This window comes from Chrysemys picta, chromosome 10 (assembly GCF_011386835.1).
Source record: "Chrysemys picta bellii isolate R12L10 chromosome 10, ASM1138683v2, whole genome shotgun sequence".
Classification (NCBI taxonomy): domain Eukaryota; kingdom Metazoa; phylum Chordata; order Testudines; family Emydidae; genus Chrysemys; species Chrysemys picta.
In genome coordinates this window covers 51005050-51032277 of record NC_088800.1, presented here as the reverse complement: position 1 = coordinate 51032277, position 27228 = coordinate 51005050, and the positions used below count along the sequence as shown (strand labels likewise).

At 45.4% G+C, this 27228-nt stretch overlaps 1 protein-coding gene across 20 annotated transcripts in view; it reads left to right on the top strand.

Moving 5' to 3' along the window:
- Positions 1–27228, top strand: part of LOC101934605 (ankyrin repeat and fibronectin type-III domain-containing protein 1-like) — a 615848-nt gene that overhangs the window by 212100 nt on the left and 376520 nt on the right. For 13 of the 20 annotated variants that reach the window (XM_065558676.1, XM_065558669.1, XM_065558681.1 and 10 more), the window contains 2 exons: positions 6125–6318; positions 14430–14659. In XM_065558676.1, the coding sequence (XP_065414748.1) occupies positions 6125–6318; positions 14430–14659 (424 nt within the window). Of the gene's footprint in view, positions 1–1072; positions 1330–1586; positions 1718–1853; positions 2093–6124; positions 6319–14429; positions 14660–27228 lie in introns of all 20 variants that reach the window. The other 7 variants (XM_065558675.1, XM_065558673.1, XM_065558671.1 and 4 more) reach the window with 4 other exon arrangements.

Genomic DNA, 27228 nt, shown 5'->3' with positions numbered 1-27228 from the left:
CCTGAGACATCAACTCCCCCTTAAAAATAATTCCAGCTCCTATGGAAAATAAATACATTAATCAGCTTTCCCAATGCATTCAGTCTCCCCACTCTCCATACAAACTGTCTGTGAACTTGATGAAACATGTGTGGTGTAGATGGGACCTGAGCCATGCCAAAGCCATGGACAGCCCAAGTTATGTGCTTAGCTGAGTTACACACAGTGATGGGAAGCTGTGTTCATCCTCTGCCTACTTCCAATCCTAATGGACTGCACAAAGGTTTAGCACACTTAGGGGATGAGTGTAAAGTACTGTGCATACCACAAAGTGTGACTTTGCTTTAGGTGATTTGGGGGACAACCGAGGAGGCCAAAATGTTCTCTATATGCTCTCCCGCCTCTCCCCTTCCCAAAGTTGTTGTTGTTGTTGTACACTTATTAACTGTTTGTTTGTATTGTGCATCTAGAGGCTTCCAGCTGAGACTGGTGCCCCATTGTGGTAGGTGTGGTACAAACCTATCACAAAAATACAGTCCTTGCTCAAAGAGCTTACCATCTGTACAAACTTGTGCTGGAAAATAATTGATCATGTGTCACCATGTGGGTGGGTGTTTTCTCCTCCTTGCCCACTGTAAATGTTTGCATTTGCACTTAGATTGTAAGTACTTTAGGGCAGGGTGTTTAGTTCTTTATTTTGTATCCATTAAATATTGTAAAATGTCCTGTCAAGTTGCTGGGCCCTAGGTTTGATGAATCCTATCAGTGCAGAACAAGCTGAGAAGTAGTGGCCATCAAGCCACCAAAAGAGGCTTAAAAGAAAAGTGCCATTTCACCCTGACTTAGAGCATCTCTAGTCCTTCTTAAATCCAGACAAAAACTCTGCAGAGTTTAAGATAAGGTTGCTAAGTTACACCTCCTTTTAAGGGTGTTATAATTAAATATCTAAAACTGCACAGCCCAGGGTACAGAGTCCGTGGTCTATAACCAATCTCTCCTGACACCTTCCCCCACCCCACTTTCTGCTGTGCCAGTGACGTCAACCTCAATGCTTCTCTCATACCTGTCTCCATGTTTTCTTCCTTGTGCATAGAGGCCACATTTCAGGAAAGCATCCCTTTTCAGCTCTGAAGGGGCTTCAGTCCCATTGATAAGAACAGGCCTCAAACACATGTGGAAAGATAAGCACATCCCTAAGTGCTGTCCTGAAGAGGGATGAACTCAAACCTATGCTTTCCTGAATCCGAGCGAGAACGTCCTCTTGATCTGGTTTGGTCTGCAAAGCCACCCTGTCATTTAAATCCCTTCTTGAGACTTGCTCCTTCTAAGACACCTACAAACAACTAGCAGGTTAAAATGTCTGCTTATTTACTTCATTTTTCTCATGAGTGAACTTCCTATTCACATGAACATTAGGGGGGCAGGGATGTATTGACACTGGGATTGAAGCTGGGGATTGCTGGGGTGGGGGGAGTTGGGGAGCTTAATACCATAGTGATGGGCCTAACGTAAGAACTGAATAGGACTGGACATAAGTTGATCATAACCCGATCGTTTGGCTTGTTGTCTCCCTTTACCCTCTCCCTTGTTTGTCATTGTCTTTTCAGGCTTTGAGCTCTCCAGCGCAGGGAATGGCTTCCTCTGACTTGGGGAATCACCCAGCGCACTGTGGACACTGCCACAATCTACATTCAGATTGAAAATCTTGGGGCAGCAGTAAAGCTGAGGTTGATATAGGGTATGTCTACACTCAACAACAACAAAAAAGCTGCATTCTTAACTTGGCTTAGCTAACCTTGGTTAAAATAGCCATGAAGACACAGCAGCACAGCTTCCAGCCTGCTAGCTAACCTTTTTTTACATTTTTGGTATAGACATACCTGTATTTGCAGCTGCTCCCCCTGTTCACATCTCTAGATAACAGGCCTCATTCTCATCTCAGAGCGGTCTGAATGTGGTGTAACTCCATTCCTTTCGGTGGGCTGGTTCCTGATTCACTCTGCTGTGAGCGAACTCCGACTGAGGCCAAAAGAGGGAGAGAAGACGTGAGCTGACAGCTTGCCTGTGCATTTAATATGAGAGAGAAGCTAAGAACTGGCGATGTGGATAGCAGGTGACTCCCCTCTCCTCCCTGAGCAAACTTGCATCTTTAAAGTTTTGTCTCTTTTGATCATTAGTTTTTGGGAGTCTTTTGGGTGGAAGGGAGGAGAGGTGAGGATGTTAAAGTATAAAGTGCTCTGGGAAATCACTGAAATCGATTGGAAGTTTATTGGGGCCTATTGTATAACTAGCCTTTTCTGCTGTCTGCTGCATTTTTGCAGTTGCTGAATTGATTTTTCCCAGGGTAACAGGGAGGTTTTGGTTTTTTTCTCTCTCTCTCTTTACCTTTGCACAGTGGCTTTAGTGCAAGATGAGACCAAAATCAGAAGCTTGAGTTAGCAGGAAGGCATTTTCCATGGAGAGATGTGTGCATGCAAAGGATGGAGCTAATCCTGCAAAGTGCTGACTGAGTTTAGCTCCCATTGAGATCAAGAGAAGTGGAGGACACTAAGCACCTTATAAGGAGGGACTCAGCATCTCTCCGGATCTGGCCTAACCTTCTTTTAGCTAACATTAACATTCTACCTATTCTACCCTCCCCCTTTCTTACTTCCATTTGGTTCCTTTACTTTATAGCAAAGGGACTGTGCAGTTGCTCGAAAAAGTCATCCACTGGGGATGCCCAGACTCTGGTTGAGCCTACAGAATGTGCAGTGAATTATTTAAAATGTACAGTTTGTAGACACACCGAATACTAAAATCCCCCAAATCCAGAGGTCCCCCAGGGTGGTCCCCAGAACCAACGCTGCATTATCTGTTACCTTGAGGTCCCTGGGGGCTGCTGCCCAGATGTAGTACTGGATTTTTGGAGATCCGCAGTGCTGCTGCCAGTTTCTGAAGCTGCATCTCTGTGACATGGAGGTACTAAAAGTACAGTGCTATTCTGTACATAGCAGTTTGCAGTTTGGTGATTGTTCTGTTTCACCTTCCAGGTCAGATTTCTTTACAAGTAAAAGGATTGTGAACCAGATCCTCCACGTGTGTAAATTGGGAAGAGTTCTTTTGATTACACCAGCTGAGCATCTGGCCCGGTTTGCCTAAAATGCAGTGTATGTCTACACAGCAGCCATGAGGTGTGATTGTAGCACATATAGACATACCGAGCTAGCATTGATCTAGGTAGGAGTACACTGTAGCAATGCACTGCAGTCACACCTCTCGATTGCAGTGTAGGCACACCCTAAATCCTGCAAACTCACCTTGGAATCTGGGGCTCCAGCTGCATCCTTCGCTGCTCGTGTGCATTACTGGTGATACATTCTGCCCTTGCTGGATTCAGTGCAGGGCACAGGTGTAACTAATTGTCCTCTGTGGGCAGAGTTTGTTTCTTTTGTGTTCTTTGTCTTCTTGTGTTCACGATAGCATTAGCCTGAGGTATGACTTGTGTTTTGCTCCGACCCTGAGTACATACAGGGAGCAGATCTGGTGGCCTTTGTTAGATAGTTGTTTTTCAGGGTAGGATCATTGTTTAGCTCTTGAAGGGTGACAGGATGGGATTCAGGAGATTGTCTTGGTTGAATGCTGTGACAGGACCATTGCGTGTTATGTAGCGCCCATGACAGCCCTGTAACTGGGATTCCAGAGAGCTTTTTGTCTACATGCTCGTAGTTACGGTTCTATACTCCCCCATCCTAAACAGAAGGGCCATGGAATTTGGCTGGAGGGGGGGACGGGGGGAGAGGTTGGAGAAACACTGGCCTGGGAGAATGAAATGGAATTGTTGCTGTGGGGGTGGTGGCTCAGCTGTCCTCCCTTTTCTCCGCTCGGTAGGGTTCTCACCATATTGTGCTAGAGGGCTCATAAGCTACTTCCACTCCCCTTTGTAGCTTGTGGTCCGTTCCTTTAGTCCTGCAATGGCTCCCCATGTGCTGCATCTTACGCTCGTTCAGTTTTTCAGTGGCTGGAATTGATGCTGTTGTCAGTGGGCTCCTGGCTAATTCCCCACCTGCAGGCAGAAGGATTTTTCCACCCTTGTCAAACCTTGATTGTACACACTTCCTTCAACCAAAAAGCCAAACAGCAGCTATTTGTAGGCTGTAATAGAGTTTACTCTGGCTTCTCTATTTGCACTTTGCACCCTCATCAGGGGTCTGCGCTAATGGGATGTGGCATGGCTGATAACCCTCAGCATCCTAGCCTGTCTTGCTTAGCTGTGATTTCTTAGTACTAAGCAGTGTTAATTGACAGTTCTTAGTAAGGCTGGCAGAACTGTGTGGGGGATGGTGAGTCCACAAAGCAGGGTATTCCTTGGAATTTAATTTTGTTGTCCAGATTTAAAACAAAAATAAGTCCCTGGTTGCTGAATATAACCTTTGTTCTTCATTTCCTTCTGTATAACTCATTGCCCTCAACTGCGCACATGAAAAATTGCTCCTCCAGGGTGGGAATTCTCCCTTCTCCACCCAAAGTGCGATTCATCTCCTGGTGGTGTTATGGGCACACCTAGCTGTGAGCATCTCAAACACTAACATCTCTGCCTGGTTGAATCCCAAGCCACAAACTGGTGCATTTAAAAGCACTGAGATGTAAATGCAAAACTATTGAATGTTTTAAAATCTAAAATACCAGGACAGAACCTCTTCATTTAGCAAAGCAGTATAGTAATCTGCAACCCTTTTGTACCGGCAAAGTGTGTTACAGAGAGAGGTGTTTCACAAAAGAAAACATAGAATTAAACTTCTGACTTTTTGAAAGTGTTAAATTTCAGTGTGAAGGTGAGCAAAGTGTCAAGGATGCTGTTTAGAACGGGCAGGCTGCTGCTGTACAAACTACTGCTCTGTCTGTGCACCTCAGTTGTGCTCTGCATATAGTGGTATCTCCACTGCAAAGTCGCCAGTGGTAGTTTTGTAAAACAGACAAACACGCACTGTGAACTACATGCAGATTGAATTAATTTCACTTCTCTCCTAAGCCACATTTGCACTCTAGCCTCTCCAGGAAAAGACTTGTACACACTAGTGACTGATTCAAAGCCCACAGAAGTCAATGAAAAGATTTCTCTTGACTTCAGACCAGGCTCAGTGCTACCTATGCCTGGTACTCTGCTCCCAGAGCCTGATAAATTAATATCCTGCAGAATTTAATGTAGCATTTTGCAGCTCTCCTCTGGCCATGGTGGTGGTGTTTGCCCATAAATTACATCTAATGCCAGCACAAATCAGGGACTGCAGTCGCATTTGCAAAAAGGAAAAAAAAATTGTATATTGTGGGGATGGGCAAACCTCTGCAGGTCTGCAGCTTTTGTCTGAGTAAGAATGTACTAATGTGGATGCTCATCTGAAATCCATCCAAACGTGTATGTTTTTTTTTGGGGTGGGGGGAAGGGTTGGGTCTAGCATCTTTCGGTGAGATTTCTGAGGTGTCTCGGTATTGATTGGGCTAAGAACACTGCAAGAACACTGTCCTGTGAGATGTTAGCTATTGGACGAAACAAGGAAATGTAGAGATTTGGGGGGAGATGGTTAAAACAAACCATGCGTTCCCATCTCTCCTCCCCAATTTTTTCAGCCTCCAAAAATTGTTTGGATCTCTTTCAGAAGCTGGTTTAGGGTGAGTCCTTTGCCCAAAACCAGTTCACACATCTCTAATCCCAAACCCTGTGTTTATGTATTTGGTTAGTTTTGATTATCTTGTAAATTGGATTTACAATTAGGGGTGAGTGTGGGGGTGGGGCTGGTGGTATGCGCTAGAATTTATAACCAATTTATCTTGTAAATTGGATTTACAATTAGGGGTGAGTATGGGGGTGGGGCTGGTGATATGCGCTAGAATTTATAACCACTATTTTCCTTAACGTTAATTGTGATTTACATCCCAAATTACAGCCTTTAATTAAAACTCACTGATAGGGAGAGGAAGGGGAAGATACTTGGCTAAGATATCAGTGACATCTTTGGGTTGCGGAGCTGAATGGGACAGAACAAACACACCTGGTGATTGTCAGCTCCAGTGGCATTAATGGGTTGCAGTGGAGTATCCGACTGTCTTGTGATGAAATGTCCGTACACATGAACTTTGTTTCCTAGTTTGTTTGTTTGTTTTTTAGATCGCTGGATAGAAAACTGCAGAGGCCTCTCCTGGGAAAGTCAAGGACCCTTCCCAGCATTCCTCAGTCCCCTGTCCTCAGCAGGGTTCCTCTTTTGGATTCAAAATTGTATAGGGAGGAGATGCCAGAGCAGAAGCAGTACAAGAACCACTCTGCCTCAGACTGTCAGAAAGGGTGCACAGTGCCCTCTGCTGGTGAGTTTCAGTAAATGTTGGTGGATCTGCATTTCTTGTGTTTGCATGTTTCTGTCTTGAGGAGATTTTTAAAATCCTAACAAACATTCTTCCCAAACCCCCTCCAAATAAGCCTCTTTAAGAAACCAGCCACCATGGGATTTATCACACTAAAAATCATAATCACCCTTGTTGCTTTGTCCATTCCTTAGCATTCCTTTCAACCTATTCAGACAACTTCCCCTCCCCCTATCATGTTGGTGGTAGAAATGCCCTGAAAAATCTGAAAACCAAATGAGAGGCTCAGTGACTTGGTAATGGAGCATACAGAGCCTTTTGCCTCTGGGTCACTGCATCAGCTACAGCCTGGGTCAGAAGGGACCAAAGCAAATGTCACCACCATCTGATGAGTCTTTGGCCTTGCGAAATGAATTGGGGTGTCAGTCCCATTCGTAGTGGACTAAATGTCTACAGCATAACAAACATCACTGTGGCTGGAACTAATTAGCAGCTTCGTCAGCAGCCTTGGCAGAGAAACAAGCCTCTCCCATCTCCTAGGTTGAGGCGGTACTACAGAATTTGCCGTTGCGAACGTCTGCCAGGTTTGGAATGCACCTTGGCCTTTGTCTATCCTGAGAATTTTGTCATATTCTCCCACCGTTGAGCTAATCCTGCTGCAGCTCCACCTGCTAGTAGCAGTGGGGGTCCTAATATGCAGTGGCCACTGTGTTGTCTAACCCTGCTCAGACCCTGCAGGCTTAGTGATAGTTAGTGTATATTAGTGCTCCCACCATTGCTAATGATGGTGGAGTTGCACAGGGGCAACTACATGATGGGAGAATTTGATAAAAACTTCATTGTAGACAGGGCCTTCACTTTTCCAGTGTTGCCAGTCCAGCACTAAATGCAACCCAGAGAAAACTGTTCCCTCCCCCAGCATGCTTACATTTCTAAAATATATAATCCCCACTGCCAGACCTCTGTAAACTGACAATGGAATCTTTCTTCAAGCCCTGGTTCAGTTTTTATGCTCTGAACTCTGTGTGTCTCTTGCTGGCATTGCTAATTCCCTAGATAGTTGTGTGCAAACAGAAGCTCATAAATGGCACCATTACCTTGGACTGGTTCTCCTGAGTATACAGAAACTGGGGCTCAAAGGCTCATGATATCAATGTCCATAGAATCATAGACTATCAGGGTTGGAAGGGACCTTAGGAGGTCATCTAGTCCAACCCCCTGCTCAAACGAGGACCAATCCCCAACTAAATCATCCCAGCCAGGGCTTTGTCAAGCCTGACCTTAAAAACTTCTAAGGAAGGAGATTCCACCCATTCCAGTGCTTCACCACCCTCCTAGTGAAAAAGTTTTTCCTAATATCCAACCTAAACCTCCCCCACTGCAACTTGAGACCATTGCTCCTTGTTCTGTCATCTGCCACCACTGAGAACAGTCTAGATCTGTCCTCTTTGGAACCCCCTTTCAGGTAGTTGAAAGCAGCTATCTAATCCCCCCTCATTCTTCTCTTCTGCAGACTAAATAATCCGAGTTCCCTCAGCCTCTCCTCATAAGTCATGTGCTCCAACCCCCTAATCATTTTTGTTGCCCTCTGCTGGACTCTTTCCAATTTTTCCACATCCTTCTTGTAGTGTGGGGCCCAAAACTGGACACAATACTCCAGATGAGGCCTCACCAGTGCCGAATAGAGGGGAACAGTCACATCCCTCGATCTGCTGGCAATGCTCCTACTTATGCAGCCCAAAATGCAGTTAGCCTTCTTGGCAACAAGGGCACACTGTTGACTCATATCCAGCTTCTCGTTCACTGTAACCCCTAGGTCCTTTTCTGCAGAACTGCTGCCTAGCCATTCTGTCCCTAGTCTGTTGCCGTGCATGGGATTGTTCTGTCCTAAATGCAGGACTCTGCACTTGTCCTTGTTGAACCTCATCAGATTTCTTTTGGCCCGATCCTCTAATTTGTCTAGGTCCCACTGTGTCCTATCCCTACCCTCCAGCGTATCTACCACTCCTCCCAGTTTAGTGTCATCTGCAACCTTGCTGAGGTGCAATCCACGCCATCCTCCGCCATGTTTAGGCTGTCCTCCCATACTGACTTCTGTCATGAGCACCTGAGTCTTCCTCTCAGGCCCTCAAATCTGTAAGTTCTACCTGGGATGGTGGTGCCTATAGGAAGACCTGGGTTCATGATGGAGAAGTGATCCTCATGAAGTCAGTGCCCCCAAGTGTAAAATCAAGTAGCTTATAAACAGACTGGAATTGAGAGTAGTTGGCTATGCTCTGCTAGTCCTCAGGATTTCATTAGTAGTCAACTGGCATTCGTTCACATGCACAGACTTCTTGTGGTTTACCTTGATATACAGTCTTTGTTGGGCAGTGAAGCAAGTGAAGCATCTAGCAGGAGTCATTTGTGCACAAGAGAGATTTTATCTTCAAAGACCTCAATGGCCTGGCCCCAGGATATGTAAAAGATCCTCTAAAACTCCAGAGTGAGGACCGTGGCCAACAGCTTCACCTTAGGTCCAGTGGAACTTTTTACCACAAAATAAAGCTTCTGGAGCTTTCTTGGGAGCCAGTCCGAGGCCGTGGAACAAACTCAGGCATGAACGACCATCACAAACCTCACCACCACCTTCTCAAACTGCCAGGCACACTTCTTCCACCTGCCTTCACTGACATAAATACAAAGCAGCATGGACATTAAAAAAAACCCCTACAACCTAAAACCAAACCCTACCAAAACAAACACTCCACTGCACATGGAATTGCCACCCTGAGGAAGGGATAAGAGAGAACGAACCATGCAGGAGAGAGGTTAGTCAGGTCACTCTATGCACTGTTGGAAGGTGCTCAGTTCCTCTGGTGATGGCATGAGTTTTCATACTTCATATAAAATAGAACAGAGAGATACCCTTTAGTCAATGTATTGAGAGCTGTAGTATTCTGGTCAGATTGCTTTTTTGGCTTTGTGGCACCCAGTGGGAAATGGCTAATTAGGTACCCATTGTGCCCAGAGAGGTACAATAGTGATGAGCAAAAAAAAAAAAAAAAAGAGGAAAAAAAAAGAGTAACTTCCCTTTGTGGTGACTGGATTCTTGGTACGCTAACTTGAATTGCAATTTGGCAAGGTTAACAGTTAATAAATTAGGCCTTAGAGCTCCTTTTATCCACTAATATCAGAGTGCTCTGCAAACTTTGATGTGCTGAACTGAACCTCACAGCAAAGCACTCCTATAGGTACACTAGTATCATTATCTTTTTATAGATGGGGAAATTGACACCGAGAGATTTAAGTGGCCTGTCCAAGATCACACCTAGTCATCACCAGAAATGGGAATAGAGCCCAAGAGCTCTGACTCTCCACCTAACAGCACCAGCTTTAATGATTTAGACCATTTTGTCTTGCTTGTGTTATCAGCCCGATCAATTTGAAGTTGTCTAGCCAAGACTTCCCCCAGATAACTGGCTTGCTGAAGCAGGCACCAGAAGTGTCTCGCAGCATGCAAAAAATCAGTCTAGTGGGTTGGCTTGTCAGGAAGCCTGTAGTTCACATTGGCTGGGAAGAATCTCCCAGAGAGATGGCAGGACAGAATCACTTCCTAGTCCAATAGGATGCTCCATCCTTCTTTGGCCAGCCAGTGTATTCCTCAGCCCTTCACTGTCAAACTGCCAGTGATTCCATTCAGCTTTTGGAGCGAGTGCCTGGGCTGAAGGAGGGGACATGCCCAGGACATGCCGAGACCTCTGTGGGAGTGATGTCTGGTTCCATAGGGAGGTCTCAGACAGTCTTGGCTGGAGACAGTTGGTGCCGTGCAGAGGGCCTCACGGAGGGAAAATGTAGTAGGGCACCTGGTTCCACCAAAAAGTGAACAAGTTAAACCAAGACTGCAGGTCAGACAGATACGCAGAATTGTCTCAATGCAGAGAAATGGCAAGCGAGCCTTCCTGTTGTTGAAAAGCAACTTCCTGTTTTAATGTAGCCTGGGAGGCAGTCGACTTTCCTGCCGAGCCAGCTTTGGGCTTTGTAGGGATCCAGTTTTGTTCAGTTTCCTTTCCATTAATTTGTAAAGTTTCATCCAATGAGGCATTGTCTAGGGGAGCGAGAGAGAGCCGTGACAAGCACTGGGTGCACTCCTCCTGTCTATCCGTGGAACCCTTGATGGAGCTGTGCTCTCTCCCCGGCTATTGGACTAGCTGGGAAATTCCTCATGGCCATGAGGACTGGAATATAGCAGGATGCAGACTTGGGCAAACAGTTGCTGTTAGAACAGGGGGTCATGATAATTCCAGCTTAGTCCAAATGATTATACCCCTGGCATCACATTCTGTAGCACTCTGCGAGATTTCACACTACCAGCAGCCTGTCTCTGGGGAATGAGTCTCCTTTCTCTTGGGCCTACCATGGCTTCCTTGTCCTTACTTGTTGCCTCTGTGTATTTGGAGGGAAATTGATTTTGGTCTTGTCTTTCCTTGGTTCTGCCATGGGAGGGGGCTGTCCCTAAACCCTGTCAGCTCTGTTCTGCACCAGAGGTGGCTGTCTCCATGTTTTATGTCTAACCTCCCCAACTCCCTCTGTCCCACATCAGGAGGGATTTATGCTTCCAAGCTCTGAAGCTCCCCCTGCCTTACATTGGGAGGGGGCTGTAGCCATTTGTTAGCTCTTCCCCTGCCTCCTCCCATTCCACGCTGGGCTCACATTGTGCTGAGCTCTATTGAGAACCTGTCCATGTACTTTGGTACCTCAGGGTCTGTCTACACTGGAGCTGGAGGTATTGTTTCCAGCTCAGTAGTTGTACAAGCTACAAATAACAGTGCAGCTGCGGTGGGGCGAGTAGCGGGAGAGGCTAGCTGCTCTAGCGTGTACCTAGAGTCTCAGATGGAATCATACTTGGGGCCACCAACCCCTCCTGCCCTCCACTCTGTAGGGGGTATGATTTACACTAGTGGAGCAACATGATTGAGCTCAGTGGGGACAGCAGAGTAAGACCTTCCCCACCCAATCCCTGTGTGTCCACATCTTGGCTGGAGGAGAGGGGGGAGGAGGGGCTGTATGCCTGGTGTACGTGCCTTTGAGTGGTGGAACCTTGGCTAGGTGGGAAATAATCTTTACTCAAATAAAAAGGTGGCACAGATCACTTCTCCCAGGAGAATGAGGGGAACAGGGAGGGAAGTCACAAATCCATCCCAAGGCTGCTCTAGGATATGCAGCTGGCTGCTGTCCCTTACACCGGGCATGTAGCAAAGGCCAAGTGGAGAAAAACCTATGTAAAACTAGTGTAAATGAACCCAGAATCAGGCTCAGTAAGTCCATGCCATTTAATCCCGTTTCCCTGCTCTTTGGAACATGAGAGCAGAGGAGTTTCTCCAAAATGGATACATTTCAGTGGACCTTGGTTCCCCATTTTTTGCAATCCTCCCATTTTGTCTTTACAGCACAGTTAGATTCCCTGAAATTAACTGAGATTGTAGGTAACCAGATTCAATCACTTTAAATTGGAGTACTCTGAAGCAGCAGTCACCAGCAGTCAGGGCAGAGCTGCATTGGGAGCAAAGGAACTGAATAGCAGAGTGTGCTGCAAGCTTACTTTAGGGGCACAGAACTTGGCTTCAAGGGAGCTGCAGGTGATGAGTGATTCATTAGCGGAGGTGTGGAGAGGAGTGCAGAGTGTGCCTGACAGCAGTGTGTCACTTGTCATACCACTCACCTGGCCTCCCCATATGTGTTTGAAAAGGACAGGTAGCCGTGTAAGGACACCCAGGCTAGCTTTCCTCTCTGTGCATGGCTCGGGTGGTAAATTGAAATTGTTGGGGTCTGCCTTAAAAAAGGAGGCTTTGCTTTTGTGCATCCTCAGCTTGGTTGTTTTATCATGCCATTTCCCGCTTCTCTCCCAGAACAAGATTATACAGTGGCAGTCTGAATCTGGGCTTAGATTGATGTGTTTATGCATTGAATAATCACAGCTTTCAAACAGAAGTTCCTGTTTTGTATGAGCTGACATTTGGAGAGGAGCAGCAGTAGCTTATTAAATTTAAAATGGGGGTAAAAATGGAATGTATTGCTCTTCAGCTTGTTTCATAGTTAATATTTTAACCTCCCCTCTCCCCAAAACATCCCTTCTTCAAGTTGAGTTTCTGATTGTGTGCTCTAATTCAGTGGCAGTATGTGCTGTCTTTCTGCTTTAAACAAGTCTAGGGGCTTAGGGAACAGGCTTGCTTGTTACAATAGACACCAGAATAACTCGACACAGTTTGGGCAGCAATGGATTTTAGACAGTATATCCTCTCTCTCATGCTGCTAGCTTCATATAAAACTCTATCCCAAGGCTGCTCTGAGACATTCAGCTGCCTGCTGTCCCTTACATAGGGCCTGCAGCAAAGGCCAAGTGGAGAGAAACCTATGTAAACAACAGTCCGCTTTGTTGCTGTTTTGTGGCTGGTTTTCACCTCAGGGTCTCATCTTCTGGTAGAATTGTAAGCGATTTGCCCTTATTCCTGGCCTTTATAAGGTCAAGAGCACTGTTGGTCTAAGGCTTTGGAGTCTCCAAAAGGGGAAATACGAATGATCTTTGCAGTAGGGATGACTAACAGGAGGAGAGAATTTCTGATGGAGAAGAATTCTGTTTTATATTTAATGCTTAATAATTGGCAACTTTATTTTTATTGGAATTGAGCAAGTTTTATTTTTTAATTATTATTAAGAAGTAAATGATTATGGTTTGGGTTGGGGAAAACAGGGGGGATGGGAAGCAGAGAAAAAAATCACTCTTTGCCAAATGTAAAAAGACAAATTTGGCAAGAAAATACATGTGATAGCCAAGCTGCTTACAGCATAACAGAATGGTGATATTATAAAGGCATTTAACAGCGTTTCGTTACTTTTTTTTTTTTTTTTTTTTTGCACTGAAATAGACAAGCCTATTAAAAGTATCTACTCTTTTTTTGTTTTCCAAATTTGTTTTCCTCTGTGGCAGGCTCAATCTTTTTCACCATGTCTCATCTTTCTCAAGCGTTCCAGCCACACCGAGCTCTTCTTCAGGTCTGGGAAATGTGCTCCCAGCATCACAGCAAAATGCAAGATGGAACAGATGGTTTAATTTTAAGAGTTAAATTCATGACTGTGCTAGACACTAAAAATCATGGACTGAAAGGGACATTGGATTTCTGGCTTATTACAACAATCTGTAACCCGCTAACCCGCTCTTTTTGGGCTATGGACTGCAGAGGTGTTAACAGACCTTGAATGGTCCCTTACAACATGTGCTAACTACTTATGCTAAACAATCTGTTCCACCTTGCGTTTTGCTGTGACGGTCGGAGTATCTTGGCTCAAAAACTTCTCTCTCTCGCCAACAGAAGTTGGTCCAGTAGAAGCTTTTATGTCACCCACCTTGTCTCTCTCGTACGGTATTATCTGAGGCATACAGAGGCTAACTGACTTGCCCAAAGTGTCACAGTCAGAGCCAGGTCTCCCAAGTCCCAGTCTAGTGCTTTAAGTACAAGACCATACCTCCGCTCCTTTTGTTAGGGAATACAGTACACAAAGCCCTAGTAACCATGCTGCAGGGAACAGTCCTTCACTGCCTGGGGCTGGGTTAGAGAATGCCTGTTTTTTCCATCTCTGATTTGGCAGCGGCTTTTTTTTTTTGTTCTGGTTCCTTGAGGGCTGAGAGCAAGCAGCATCCTCCAAAGCACCGTACATGGAACCCTTCTGACTTATGGGGAGCTGGTTGCCTGACGTGCAGCAACAAATGACATATCAAGAGATTCACCCTGTGCGGAGAGCCAAGGCAAGGCCCATCCGCCCCTTACCCTGAGTGGGACATAAGCAGAAAGCATAGGCCAGTCATGGGCTCCTCCCTACTGGGCTGGATTTCACCCAGAGTCCATAAGGTTGGGTGTATTTAGAATGATTACTAACTTTGTCTTACTCTTAAAGCTTCCCACTGGATCAACTGTGGTCCTGAGGTGCCATCCTAACCCAATGAGTGCCCCATCTATGCTCTGCCCTTGCCCTCAAATCTTGCTGGAAGGGAGAGAATTAGCTGTGATGTGGGAGCCTAGCGCCATGCCTTCCAGCTTCCTGCCCCCTTCTAATGCTGGATTTCTGTCTCCCTACAGGGGAGGCCTGGCAGCTGGAAGACGATTGTGTGGAGCCTCCCGGGGATACCGCTCCCCAGACCCAGCTCTGCACTGCCATGGACGAGGCCCCATTCAGGCACTTCCAGACGCACTCCTTCTACATGAGGAAAAGCCTGTCTATGGACAACCACCTGAGCTCCCTCAGTTACTCTCTCCACCCGTCAGAGACGAAGGCTGATCGCGTCAAAACCAAGCTCAGGAGGCAGTTTGTGAGTACTTGATGGGAGGGGTTGCTCTCCCCCCCCCCCCCCCAATTCCCATAGTCTATATTGAAGGTTACCTGCATATGTGCACACATTCTCAAAAACAGTGACATGCTGGATGGTTATTTTTATTCAAAACATGTTAAAAAATAGTTTGGCTCCCCAGCTTGGTCAAACAGATGGCAGTAGCATCGTCTGGAGTTTGGCAAAATCACACCACAAAACCGATTTGTCTCGTTTGTCAGGTTTTTAAATCGCTAATGTTAAAAGAAAAGCTGTCATCAGAGACCGCACCTGCTTAGGCTGGGTAATGCAGTGTGGTAACATGCTATCTCTTCAGCTCTGGAAGCTTCCATTCAAATCTTGTTTTTATTTTTTAGGCCTCAAATAAAAATGGGTTTGTGGTCTTATACCAGTCTTTAATCCTCAACATGCAGATTGGCCTTGTGGTAGTCTCTGCTTAAAAAAGGATCCAGGCCTGGAATAACAGCAGTGGCAGCAGGTCAGAACGGACAGGATGAAGAGGTACCAGGAAAATAGAAACACCCATGGGTGTGTTAGCAGAGCTATGTGTGGTCCTAGCACTGAAATAGCAGAGGATGCGGCTGAGGGTGGGAGGGACTGGAAGAGCAGGAGGATGGGGTTAGGAGTGAAAAGTGCTGGCAGAGCTGTATAGGAAGCCAGATCCCTGGAAAAGGAGGCAGTGCTGCAGGCTAGGCTAGAGGCACCTTGACAGATCTAGGTGCATGTCTGGGACTGTCATAATGTTGGGCATGCTGCTGCATGGTGCACTGGCAGAGCTGGGAACTGGGATTGCCAGGTGAAGATGAAGCTGCATTGGCTGGTTGCATGCATGGAGCTTGCACGTGACCTGTCTCTGCTATTCCAGTTTCAATGTTGCTATTTACTCACTTCCATAAGCAATAAATTAACTCCATCTAAAAGGGGGTTTGGGGGTGGGAAGGAAAGCTGGGGTCTGCTGTTGTCATTTGAAGACTAAGTCTAACAGAGAGAAAGCAACCTATCCCCCTCCCCCAAGTAAACCAAACCCCAAACCACTTGCATTACCTTCGCTTCTGATTTGGCATGTGTGGCAGCTGGTCTGCACCCATCTGCATCATGGGGGGCAGGGGGCAGAGTATAGCACTTTGCCTAGGAGTCAGTCCTCTGAGAGTGATTAAAAGAGGACACAGGAGCAGCACCAGCCAGGACATGAGGCAGTTAGTGGAAGTTTTCTGTTTAAAGTTTAATAGGTTTGCTGCTTTTCTTTCTGAGAGACACCCGATATGGACATTGATACAGTCATCTCCCTGCCTCATTACTGGCCTCGGGGTTGTAATGAGGGGCTCGGGTGACCCTGCAGTGAAACTCAACACTGCTGAAGCTGGAATTGATGGGGGCATAGGAATGAAGGGAATGAATGTGAGGACTGGAAGGGGGTTGCCATGCTCCTAGAGACAGTGAGGTAGAGAGAGCAGAGCAGTGCTCAGCACTTGTGATAATTGTAACTTTTGTTGTTTCACACCCGGTGGTTTTCAGAGTCTTTTGACGCAGCAGGGGACTTGGTAACTTTTCTTCTCCTCTAGCCAAGAGGAAGAGCTGCTCATCTTGCTTCTGTTCTTCCATGGATAAGCATGTTTTCTTGGGAACTGCTTTTATAACCTCATTTCCTTGGGGCCATCCACAGTCACCCCTGGCTTGGAAGTGTTCCTGAGAAATCCCAGAAGAGGATTTTCCCCTCCCAGATGTGTGTGCACATCCCTGCTGCATTAGTTGTGTCCCTGTGTTTGGATGGGCAGTAAAATGTGATCTCTCTTTCATCTCCTGAGATGACAATTCTGAGTTTAACTATGGTTTGTTGCTTTTTCATACGGCGATAAAAGTGGAAGCCTGCAGTGAATTTTTATGGATGCCTGTTAAGATCCCAGTGCTGTGAACCACAAGCAATAAACCAAGTCTCTGGGTTGTCTGTTTTAGAGGTAGGAACTGGCTGAAACCAGCTACTGTAGGCACCAGCATAAACAGCGCAAGGTATCTCAGAAATAACTGTAAAGACATGTTTAGAGGGAGACTGTTCTGCTGTGGGGTAAGAAATGGAATCTCTTTTCTCTGCTAACTTCTTTGTCCTTTAAGCCATACAAGTTTTCCCACCTCTGGCTTTGTCCACACATCACAGTGTGAGTGAAGGAGAAGTGATTATGAAGAGACTGATATGGAAATATTGGAGGCTTTTTTTGTATTGGAAACACCTTTCGCTTTTCCGGATCAGATCAGTTTACCCTGAACAAAATACAGTGCCTTCTGCATTAGCAGTGTGAGTAGTAAGTGCAGTGGGACTGCGATACTGGCCAGACGTGGGCATGGAATATTAAGCAAACTCCTTTAAGAGTCTCTGGGATAGAGATTCCTCTGTGCCCTTGGGTCTTGCTGTTCCTGGCTTATGACAAGCGGGTAGCGCTCCAGAGCTCTTGACTATGAAAACATTGAAGTGCCTCACAACGGGGTGGGCCTGGGTTTCTGATGTGACAGACGCCAGTGCCCTTGACCATCTGTTCCTTCCTGCCTTCTCACTGATGGTTCTGGCTTTGTAGCATAGCAGGTGGTGGCAAATGCCAGAGGCAGAACACAGTCCAGATGGGACAGGTCTAAGCACATCCTGGGTGCATTCATTCTTTTTATTAGACCTTCTGGAACCTGCTGTTGGGTTTTTTCTATTGAAAGATTTTTCCCCTTTCAAATTAGCTCAGATTGCTTGTTCTGAAAACAAAAGCAAGCTATTTTTGTACCATGAGCAGCTTTGCTCCTTGTTCTATAGGGCTTCCTCTAGAGCAGTGTTTTTTTGTACACCTTTTTCTTAAGAAGACTGGCAAGAAAGACTTTAAAATAAATCCTACTTAAACACCTGTATGAGCAGGCTAATTTTTAAAACTCCCATTGAAACCTACATCTGATTTAGAGATTCAGATTTAATGCTTAGGGCACCAACCCAGACTGAGATCTGGGATCAATCCACTCTGCCACAGCCTTGCTGTGTGACCTTGGGGAAGTCATTTAGCCTTTCTGTGCCTCCGTTCCCCCATCTATTCAGTGGGGATAATAGCGCTGCCCTGTCTCACAGAGGGGTTGTGAGGATAAATACATTAAAGACTGTGAAGCGCATAGAGATCTCCTGCTGAGAAGTGCTATAGAAAAGTTAGCATTATCAGATACAGGACACCTACTTGTGAAAATCTTGCCCCCCTCCCCTGCCCAATTGTTCTAATGGGAAGGGCACATTCTTATTCTGTGCCAAGGTTAAGAAATGCTCCATAACACTAGACAGAATGGAAGAACTCTTACCTAGTGCACATGTCTCTGGTGAGACATAATGGGTGCCAGTGCTACTAGCTGTCAGTTTGATTCTCTCTTCTCACCCCTGCATTCTGTTTTAAGGTTCGATCCTGCCCATTGAAGTCAATGGGATTTTTTCCTTTGATTTCAAAGGAAGCAGGATCAGGCCCTTAAAGCTGTGTGGCAAGCCAACATAGCTGATTAGCATTGTCCATCCAGGATTGTATTGGGATTTTGCCAGGTATTTTTTCTCATTATTTCCTTTCTGAACTGCTTAATATCCAAAAAGCATATTGCTGTGAGCTGTGATCTCAATGGATCTAACTGGTATAGTAGGGACATCCTGCCTGGGGGAGTGCTTGAATGGGGAACTTCAGAGGAAATCCCAGCTGCAGGAAATGGTGGTGGTGATTTATTAGGTATGTTCTGCATCAGCCCAGAACCAGTGTCCCAGTGTGGTGCTAGGAGGCACTCACAGCTGACAATGCCATCTTTCAAATTAGAAGTGAAGGTCCTGACAACTGGTGATAGACTGTGATGTCTTTAACTATTTTGCAAAAATAGCTACGTCTCATGTTAGGCTCAAATTCCAATCAAGGTTCAGCAGTTACTTCCATCTACCTACAATCGTCCCGCAAACTACATGTTATTGTTTTCACTTTCTATTCAAAATTGTTGTGTTGTGTTGCTGTGTGAAGTTAACAGCTCCTGTGTCCTACCTCAGCAGTGGCTGCATTTCAGGGGTAGGTGGAGTGATTTCACGTCCGTAAGGTCTGTGCTCTGCTCCATCTGTTTTGAGGAACAATAAAACATCACATGATAGGAGATGGTTTTAATTTTTCTGTGATGGCACACCCGGGACTTCTTAGTAAAGTCTCCCATCAAAACTTGATTGAGTTTTCAGTGCTGCTACTGCTATCCAGTTTTTAATGTTTAATTGCTGACTTTCATTCTTTTTGTATTAAAAATCAGTCTGAAATGCCTCTGCCACATGATGCAGTTGCTCCCATTTCTATCTCTGGGAAGCATCTGTGATCCTGGTATGGTGACTCAGGTTTAGGCCAGTGTTGCTTGAGAATGTGCTATCCAGTGGAGAAGGGATTGGGGAGGTACAGTAGGTATAGAGGGGACACTTAGTGTCCCAGGGACCTATGGTACATACTCCTGGTACTAAGTACTGGGGCTAAAACAGTTTTAAGCCACTGTATACAACAGTAGTCGTGGTCATCCCAAGCGTTTAATGCATTCCAGCCACATCAATTAATAGATTCCAAGGCCAGAAGGGGCTATTGTCATCCTTTAGTCTGACCTCCTGCATAGCACAGGACTCTGCTGTGGACATCAGGGATTCTACAAGGAAAATGACAGGTTTCAGAGTAGCAGCCGTGTTAGTCTGTATCCGCAAAAAGAACAGGAGTACTTGTGGCACCTTAGAGACTAACAAATTTATTAGAGCATAAGCTTTCGTGGACTACAGCCCACTTCTTCGGATGCATATAGAATGGAACATATATTGAGGAGATATATATACACACATACAGAGAGCATAAACAGGTGGGAGTTGTCTTACCAACTCTGAGAGGCCAATTAAGTAAGAGAAAAAAAAAACTTTTGAAGTGATAATCAAGATAGCCCAGTACAGACAGTTTGATAAGAAGTGTGAGCATACTTACAAGGGGAGATAAATTCAATGTTTGTAATGGCTCAGCCATTCCCAGTCCTTATTCAAACCGGAGTTGATTGTGTCTAGTTTGCATATCAATTCCAGCTCAGCAGTCTCTCGTTGGAGTCTGTTTCTGAAGTTTTTCTGTTGTAATATAGCCACCCGCAGGTCTGTCACTGAATGACCAGACAGGTTAAAGTGTTCTCCCACTGGTTTTTGAGTATTTTGATTCCTGATGTCAGATTTGTGTCCATTAATTCTTTTGCGTAGAGACTGTCCGGTTTGGCCAATGTACATGGCAGAGGGGCATTGCTGGCACATGATGGCATATATCACATTGGTAGATGTGCAGGTGAACGAGCCCCTGATGGTATGGCTGATGTGATTAGGTCCTATGATGATGTCACTTGAATAGATATGTGGACAGAGTTGGCATCGGGGTTTGTTACAAGGATAGGTTCCTGGGTTAGTGGTTTATTAGAGCATAAGCATAAGCTTTCGTGGACTACAGCCCACTTCTTCGGATGCAACCTACAAGGTTACAAACTTTGCTCTACAAGGAAAATAAAATTGGAAGCTCATTAATGAGAATGAACAAGTGTCTTGGGCTTCATAGTGCTGTCTCCAAAGTGGCAGGAATGTGCATGGGATGGTATCTCTGTTGCTAAATAATCTTTGAATTGCAGTGTGGCCTGGTGAATAAAGCACTGGACTCAATCCTGGAGATTTGGCTTCTGTTCCTGGTTCTACCATTGGCCTGCTAGGTGACATTGGGCAAGTCCCTGCACCATGCCATGCCTCAGTTTCCCCATCTGTAAAGTGGGGATAATGATAGTCACCTCTAGGGTGACCAGACAGCAAATGTGAAAAATCGGGACGGGGGTGGGGGGTAATAGGATCCTATATAAGAAAAAGACCCAAAAATCGGGACTGTCCCTGTAAAATCAGGACATCTGGTCACACTAGTCACCTCCTTTATAAAATGCTTTGAGCTTCCCAATGAAAAACCAGGTGATATTATCTTTTAAAGTCAAGGCAACTTCACCATCACCAGGATAAATCAACCCCCCCTGCACCTGTTCAGAAGAAGTGTGCTTTCCCCAGGGATCAATAAAGTTTCTTTCTGCCCCCCACCTCCTCGAGGTGATTGCAAAGTACCACCTGTGGAGTGCGCTGGGGTGAAGGCTCAGTCGCTAGATTCTTGCAATCAGAGGCTACGATTCTCTGTCATGGAGCCAGCTAGCAGAACATGCAGTCAGCCCCACTGCAGTCAAATGAGGGACCGCTTGTACAGATTATTTTAATTTGCATAATTTGAATTTTAAATGAATTCCCTTTCTTGTGATTGTCACAATAAGCCCTTCCCTTTCACTCACTTAATGTTAATGTGTGATGTTAGTGAAGTGTCGACCTTAGGGGGTGAGTGAGAATCTTTGATTGCTTTGGCAGTTGGCTTTCAGACTTGTACAGACCTTCTTGAGTTGCTCCCCCTTTTCCAAAGATGTGAATCAGTTGAGGCAAACAAACAAAAGAACCTGGCTCTGACCGAGTAGCTGGAAGTCCTGCTCCCCACCAGCTCCCTGGCTGCGTGTGGGATACTCCACTGGGATCCTGTTTGCTGGCTGATTGTCACAATTGCATAGTGCAGGCTTCTAAGGCATGGTGCATGTTGTATTGATTTACCAGGTGATGGGCAAGGGGCTGGCTTTCATTTCCTGCCCAGTGGGCTCCACTTTCGCTCACAGGTGCTTTTCCCTGCTCTCACTTTATTTGGAAGGAAAAAGCCTTTGAGGAGTCCCGAGGAGGAGAAGAATTGGATCTTGCTTGGTGCTGTGCTTTGAAGAGCATGGTGAGCCCTCCTCCTGCTTCTCTTGTCTTTGTGTTTATTGAGGGAAATTGTCATTTTTTTGAGTTTGGTGCTGGCGTGAAGTGCAGATGGCTCCCACCAGGCATGGCTACCAAACACAGTGGCCTTGGCTGAGGAAGCAGAGAATATTGCAGAGTATTGTCAGAGAGAGTCAAGGGCTGTATTTCCCATGCCTTCCCCAGCAGCAGCAGATCCTTGCAGGAAGCTCAGGAGTGAATTGCTGTATAGCTTGATAGTTCCCTGTTAGCAGATGCCCCCATCACAAGTCAATCTCTCTTGTTGGTATCCTCAACAGAGAGGCCAAAAACTGAATGAGGCGTGGAAACCCAACACCCCTCAGTCCTAGAGGCGACCACCCAGATTAAGGTGAGTCACAGTGGCAGGGCAATGAGTAGGAAGTTTGCATTGCAGCAGCTTGTGCTGTATTTGTAAGGCATCCTTTGAGGATTTCCAAGCCCTTTGTCAGTGCTGTAAACGACTCGGCCTCTAGGCCAGTCAGTCTGGCACTTCTTGCCCGCACTGAATTCAGTGTTTTTTTTTTTTTTTTTTTTTTAAAGATTGAAACAAAGAGAAGCACTGAGTACCTCTCTGGCTTCTAGGAAAAGAGTGGGATAGAGTGTGTGTATGTAGTGGTAGCCCAGGGGCGAATGCGCACTCACTCCATTGCCATCCCAGAATCCCAGGTCAGAATTAAAATACCTTGTATTTCCTCCCTCACATGATTAATTATGGTAGGACCACAATTCCCAGTGATTTTCTGTTCATGATGTCGTGTCTGCAGACAAGTGAACTTTACTTTGCTAAGGCCCCTACTATTGGGGTTGACAAGAGCAGCTAAGGCCAGCTGAGTTCTCTGTTTTGGGGTGTATCTGTTTGAGTTCTCTGGTTGGATGCTCAAATGGTTTGAACTGGGACTTTCTAACATGCCCAGTGCCCCTTCCTTGTTTCCCTGCCCCTCTTCTGAATGGGCACGTCTAAACTGGGAAAATAGGCTGTGTTTAAAAACGTGCTAGCTAACATGCTTGAACTATCATGTTTTTCAATACAACCTATTTCCTAGTCTAGACAGAGTAAATGTCATATCCCCACATTCGATTCTTTTCTCAGGTATAGGCTTTAAAGAGGGGAAATTGCTCTACTGTATAGTAAGCAGGGCTGTGGGTGTGTTTTTCAGCAATGTCTTTTGGTTTTCATTATTCACCCTCTCTCCTAGCCTTGAGACAGAAGCAGTTGCTGACCCTAAGCTCCTCAGAAAGCCACGAACTCCTCTGCTGGTTTTGCTGGGAGTGTAATTTGTATCTAATGCTGGAAGAGCTGTACAGCATGTTTAGCTGATGGCCTCCTTTCACGCTATGCCCTTAACAGCACATTCCGAGGTGGCACCTCATTAGATTGGTTTGCTGTAGGTTTACAATGTATGCACCCTATTCTTATAGTAGCATTTTGGTGGTCTTGCTATAGCTATGTAACGAGAGCCACTTCCAGCTCACATTGGAAATACAGAAAGTAGCATTGATGGTAATGTTTTCACTGCAAGGAGTTTACCAAGAAAGGATAAGGACAAAGTGCTGTTAGCTGCTCTCTCCCACCAGGTGCAAAGTACACAACAGGTGTGCAGCGATCCTGAGTGTCAACGCATAGATAATCCTTCATTATCTTCCTAAACTGCTGGTGAGCTGGCTTGCTTGATGGCAGATGTGTGCGTGCATGGTGTGAACTTCATAAACCCTTAGACTGACATGCTTCAATGCCTTTGAGATTTCCATGTTTAACTGGCTTATGGGTTAAAGAAAACAGCTTTGTCCCAGCAAGTGTGTTGGAAATGGTGGTAACCTGGTGGCAACCGGTTGCCACCATCTGCAGCACAAAGTGTGCCCCATGCAGTGTCTGGACAGAATGAGATAGCTGAATAAATCAAAGGCACAGAAAGACTGGCTTTCAAACAGGTGAGATGTGAGGAGCTGCGGCAAAACTGGCTTCGTCCTTAGTGATTTACTTTTTAAAAATTAATATTTCTGTTATTAATATTATTTTGTATTATGTATGGCAGTAGTAGCACTTACCTGCCCCAACCAGGGCTTAGGGCCCTCTTGTGCTGAGCAGTGTAGAACCGAGGAGAACAAAGAAGTTCTGCCTTAAAGAGCTTACAATCTAGGATCTCTGACAAGACACAGGAGGTGGATAAACAGACCAATGGGGCTGAGGACAACAGGGAAGAGGAAAACTTGCCGTGCAATAGACTTTTGTTTCAAGGAAAGTGCTGAACGGAGGCAGGGTCATTGCATTCCATGTAAGCTTAAGTAGTTTTCCCATTCCTACAGAGTCCACAGCAATCTAAAAGTCCCTCAACTATTGATGGACTTCAGAACAGTATTATGGAAATGAAATAAGCAGAGTTCCACATGGAAACATTGCAACCTTACAATAACTGTGAGTCATGTGATACAGGAGATTCCGTCTTGGAGTTTTGGTAACTAAGCAGCAGTCTCATGGCCTGTACTCTCAACTGGGAACCCCAGTATAGAATTGTAATTTGTTTTACTGCACCCATCCCTGTAGTGGCTGAGTGTAACATGGATACTTCAATATTATTTCTAGTACAATACATGGATACCAAACAGGGGCTTATAAGTTACAAGCTCTGAAAATATTGTATACAGTGGGGTATTAGAAGGTATGCTGTATTGTATACAGTGAGGTATTGAAAGGTATGGCATATTATTGCACTTTGACAGCTGGGGTATAATTAATCTGTTGTAATTCCACTGACTCCAGTTTACACCAGGTAGATTGACCTAGTAGATTTCATTCTTTTTCTGTATTGCTGCAAAAATATCTTATGGCTTAAATTGTTCCAGAAATCCTCAGCAAACTTACAGTTAGTTATTGTTTGTTCCCTGCATTTTAGTGTAACAAAAACTAAAACAAAAAGAGAAATTTAAGGCTTAGGCCATAAAGCAAGCAGGTCAAATGTATAATTGAAGTGACTGAGCAACGCAATAGGTGTCCTATTGGAACTGAGCACATGCTGTCCTAACCTTCGCAAAGCACATTTTGAATGTGTCTCTTGAGAAGGTAAAATACAAGGGTATATTTAAAAAATATATACCGGGTGTCATTTAATTACACCAAATGGTACCCTGGCAGATAGTCAGCAACTGAGCAATCTATTATTCATTGATGAGTGTTATGAAAAAACAATGCAAAAAACCCTAACAAATAATCCTCATAATAAATAAAATGGCACGTTAGCCAGATAGCAGCTTATTCATAGGAGTGCAACAGGCAGCAGAACAAGCCTTGGTAACAGACACTGAGTGGGAGAGATCACTGAATCACTCCGTTTAGCAAATTAGCGAGTAAGTGAACCAACACAATAATCATAATAAACAAGCATGAGTAGCACCAGACAAAATGTACTTTATTCATTTATTTTACAAGTGTTGTTTTAATTATAATAATAGTTCCTAGTGTAGTAGTAAGTGTTTTGTAGTGTGCGTAGTAAAAACAGTGAGATGAGAGCATGCAACAGTGAGATGTCTGCTAAAAGCAGGGAGAAATCTTTTTTTTTTTTATGGCAGTGAGTGAAGTGTGGATTAGCGAGCTTGTACTGTAATTACCAAAAGCTGGGCTGCTAAGGAGAACCTGGTATATGGTGGAGAGATGCAATAGATCTGCTCTGCTCCCAAAGCCAAACAAAGTAGCAGGTTAGTGGTGATAGAGGAGGTAAACCTGGTCTAAGATGATCACACCATTATCCGTCTCTGGTATTACAGACCTAAGGGATGGCTCTCTGCTTATGCAGCACAGAGTGAACTTGAAACAGCCAAAGGAATGTCCCCAGTGCAAAGCTGGCAGTGATGGTTCTGCTGCCTTCTGCATCTGCCATCTACTGTGCTGGAACCTACTGTGTGGCATAAGGGAAGGCAAAGGCTTCTCGGAGGCAGGGAGGAGACAGAGCATGTGAGGGAAGGGTAGGAGGCACAGCTAGGCTCTGATATACCCAGTTCTCAGCTGACTTACGGTCCTTGGGGGATCTTTCCACTTGGGCACGGTGGACAATTAAGCCCAAATCTCTGAAATAGACCAGAGTAATGAATCATTGAAATAAACATCTTGGCCTGTATCCCCACTTATATACCTGCTGTTACAGGAAAAGGGTGTCTTACATTTTTAGCCCATGGCTGGTCTTTTCAAATAAGTAATACAGATATAAAGGTGGAGTAGCTGTCTCATTGGTTTGATGGGGATATAGCAGCTCAAGGGCATACAATTCTCATTCAATTTAGCAGGGTTCAAAGCCAACCAGATAGGAAATCAATGACACATTTTTGTGCACCATCTGAGCAAGACCGTGCTAATTTGCTTCTAAGTTCCCATTCTATTGCTCAATTTGCTGGGCGCTCTCCCTGGATGAACTCTGCCTAGCAGTATACTTCGCTGCCTGCTTGCATGCTGCGAGTGTATGCCTCTTGGCAGCCATCTTCCATTGCATTTCTCTAAACCACAAAGTGCAAGTAGAATGACCGTATCTCTGAGAAGCTGTAGGAATTTTTCTGGGAAATGTAAACTTGTTGGAGGACTAAGTTGCTCCTATTATTCAGAGCTTTCACCCCAATAGCAACATTTGCATTCTGTGCTGTTTAAGGCTGCTTGCATCTTTGCCACTAAAATCAGGAAAACTCCTTGACACTGCCTATGAAATTAATATGCATCTTGTGTGCTAATATAAATCATTTGTTATCTTAGAGTTTGTGAATGTGAACGAGGGTTAGGACTGACTTGAGCCAGGTATGAAGTGGCAAGTAATTTACAGCTCTCCCCCCACCACAGTTTGCTAGTACACCTGACCTGACTCATAGAATCATAGACGATTAGGGTTGGAAGAGGCCTCAGGAGGTTATCTAGTCCAACCCCCTGCTCAAAGCAGGACCAACCCCAAGTAAATCATCCCAGCCAGGGCTTTGTCAAGCCGGGCCTTAAAAACCTCTAAGGATGGACATTCCACCACCTCCCTAGGTAACCCATTCTAGTGCTTCACTGCCCTCCTAGTGAAATAGTTTTTCCTAATATCCAACCAAGACCTCCCCCAGTGCAACTTGAGACCGTTGCTCCTTGTTCTGTCATCTGCCACCACCGAGAACAGCCTAACTCCGTCCTCTTTGGAACCCCCCTTCAGGTAGTTGAGAGGCTGCTATGAAATCCCCCCCCCTCTTCTCTTCTGCAGACTAAATAAGCCCAGTTCCCTCAGCCTCTCCTCATAAGTCATGTGCCCCAGCCCCCTGATCATTTTCGTTGCCCTGCGCTGGACTCTTTCTAATTTGTCCACATTTGTCTCTCTCTTTCTGTAGTGGGGGGCCAAAAACTGGACGCAATACTCAAGATGTGGCCTCACCAATGTCGAATAGAGGGGAATAATCACTTCCCTTGATCTGCTGGCGATGCTTCTACTAATGTAGCCCAATATGCCATTAGTCTTCTTGGCAACAAGGGCACACTGTTGACTCATATCCAGCTTCTCATCCACTGTAATCCCTAGGTCCTTTTCTGCACAACTGCCACTTAGCCAGTCAGTCCCCAGCCTGTAGCGGTGCATGGGATTCTTCTGTCCTAAGTGCAGGACTCTGCACTTGTCCTTGTTGAACTTCATCAGATTTCTTTTGACCCAATCCTCCAATTTGTCTCGGTCACTCTGGACCCTATCGCTACCCTCCA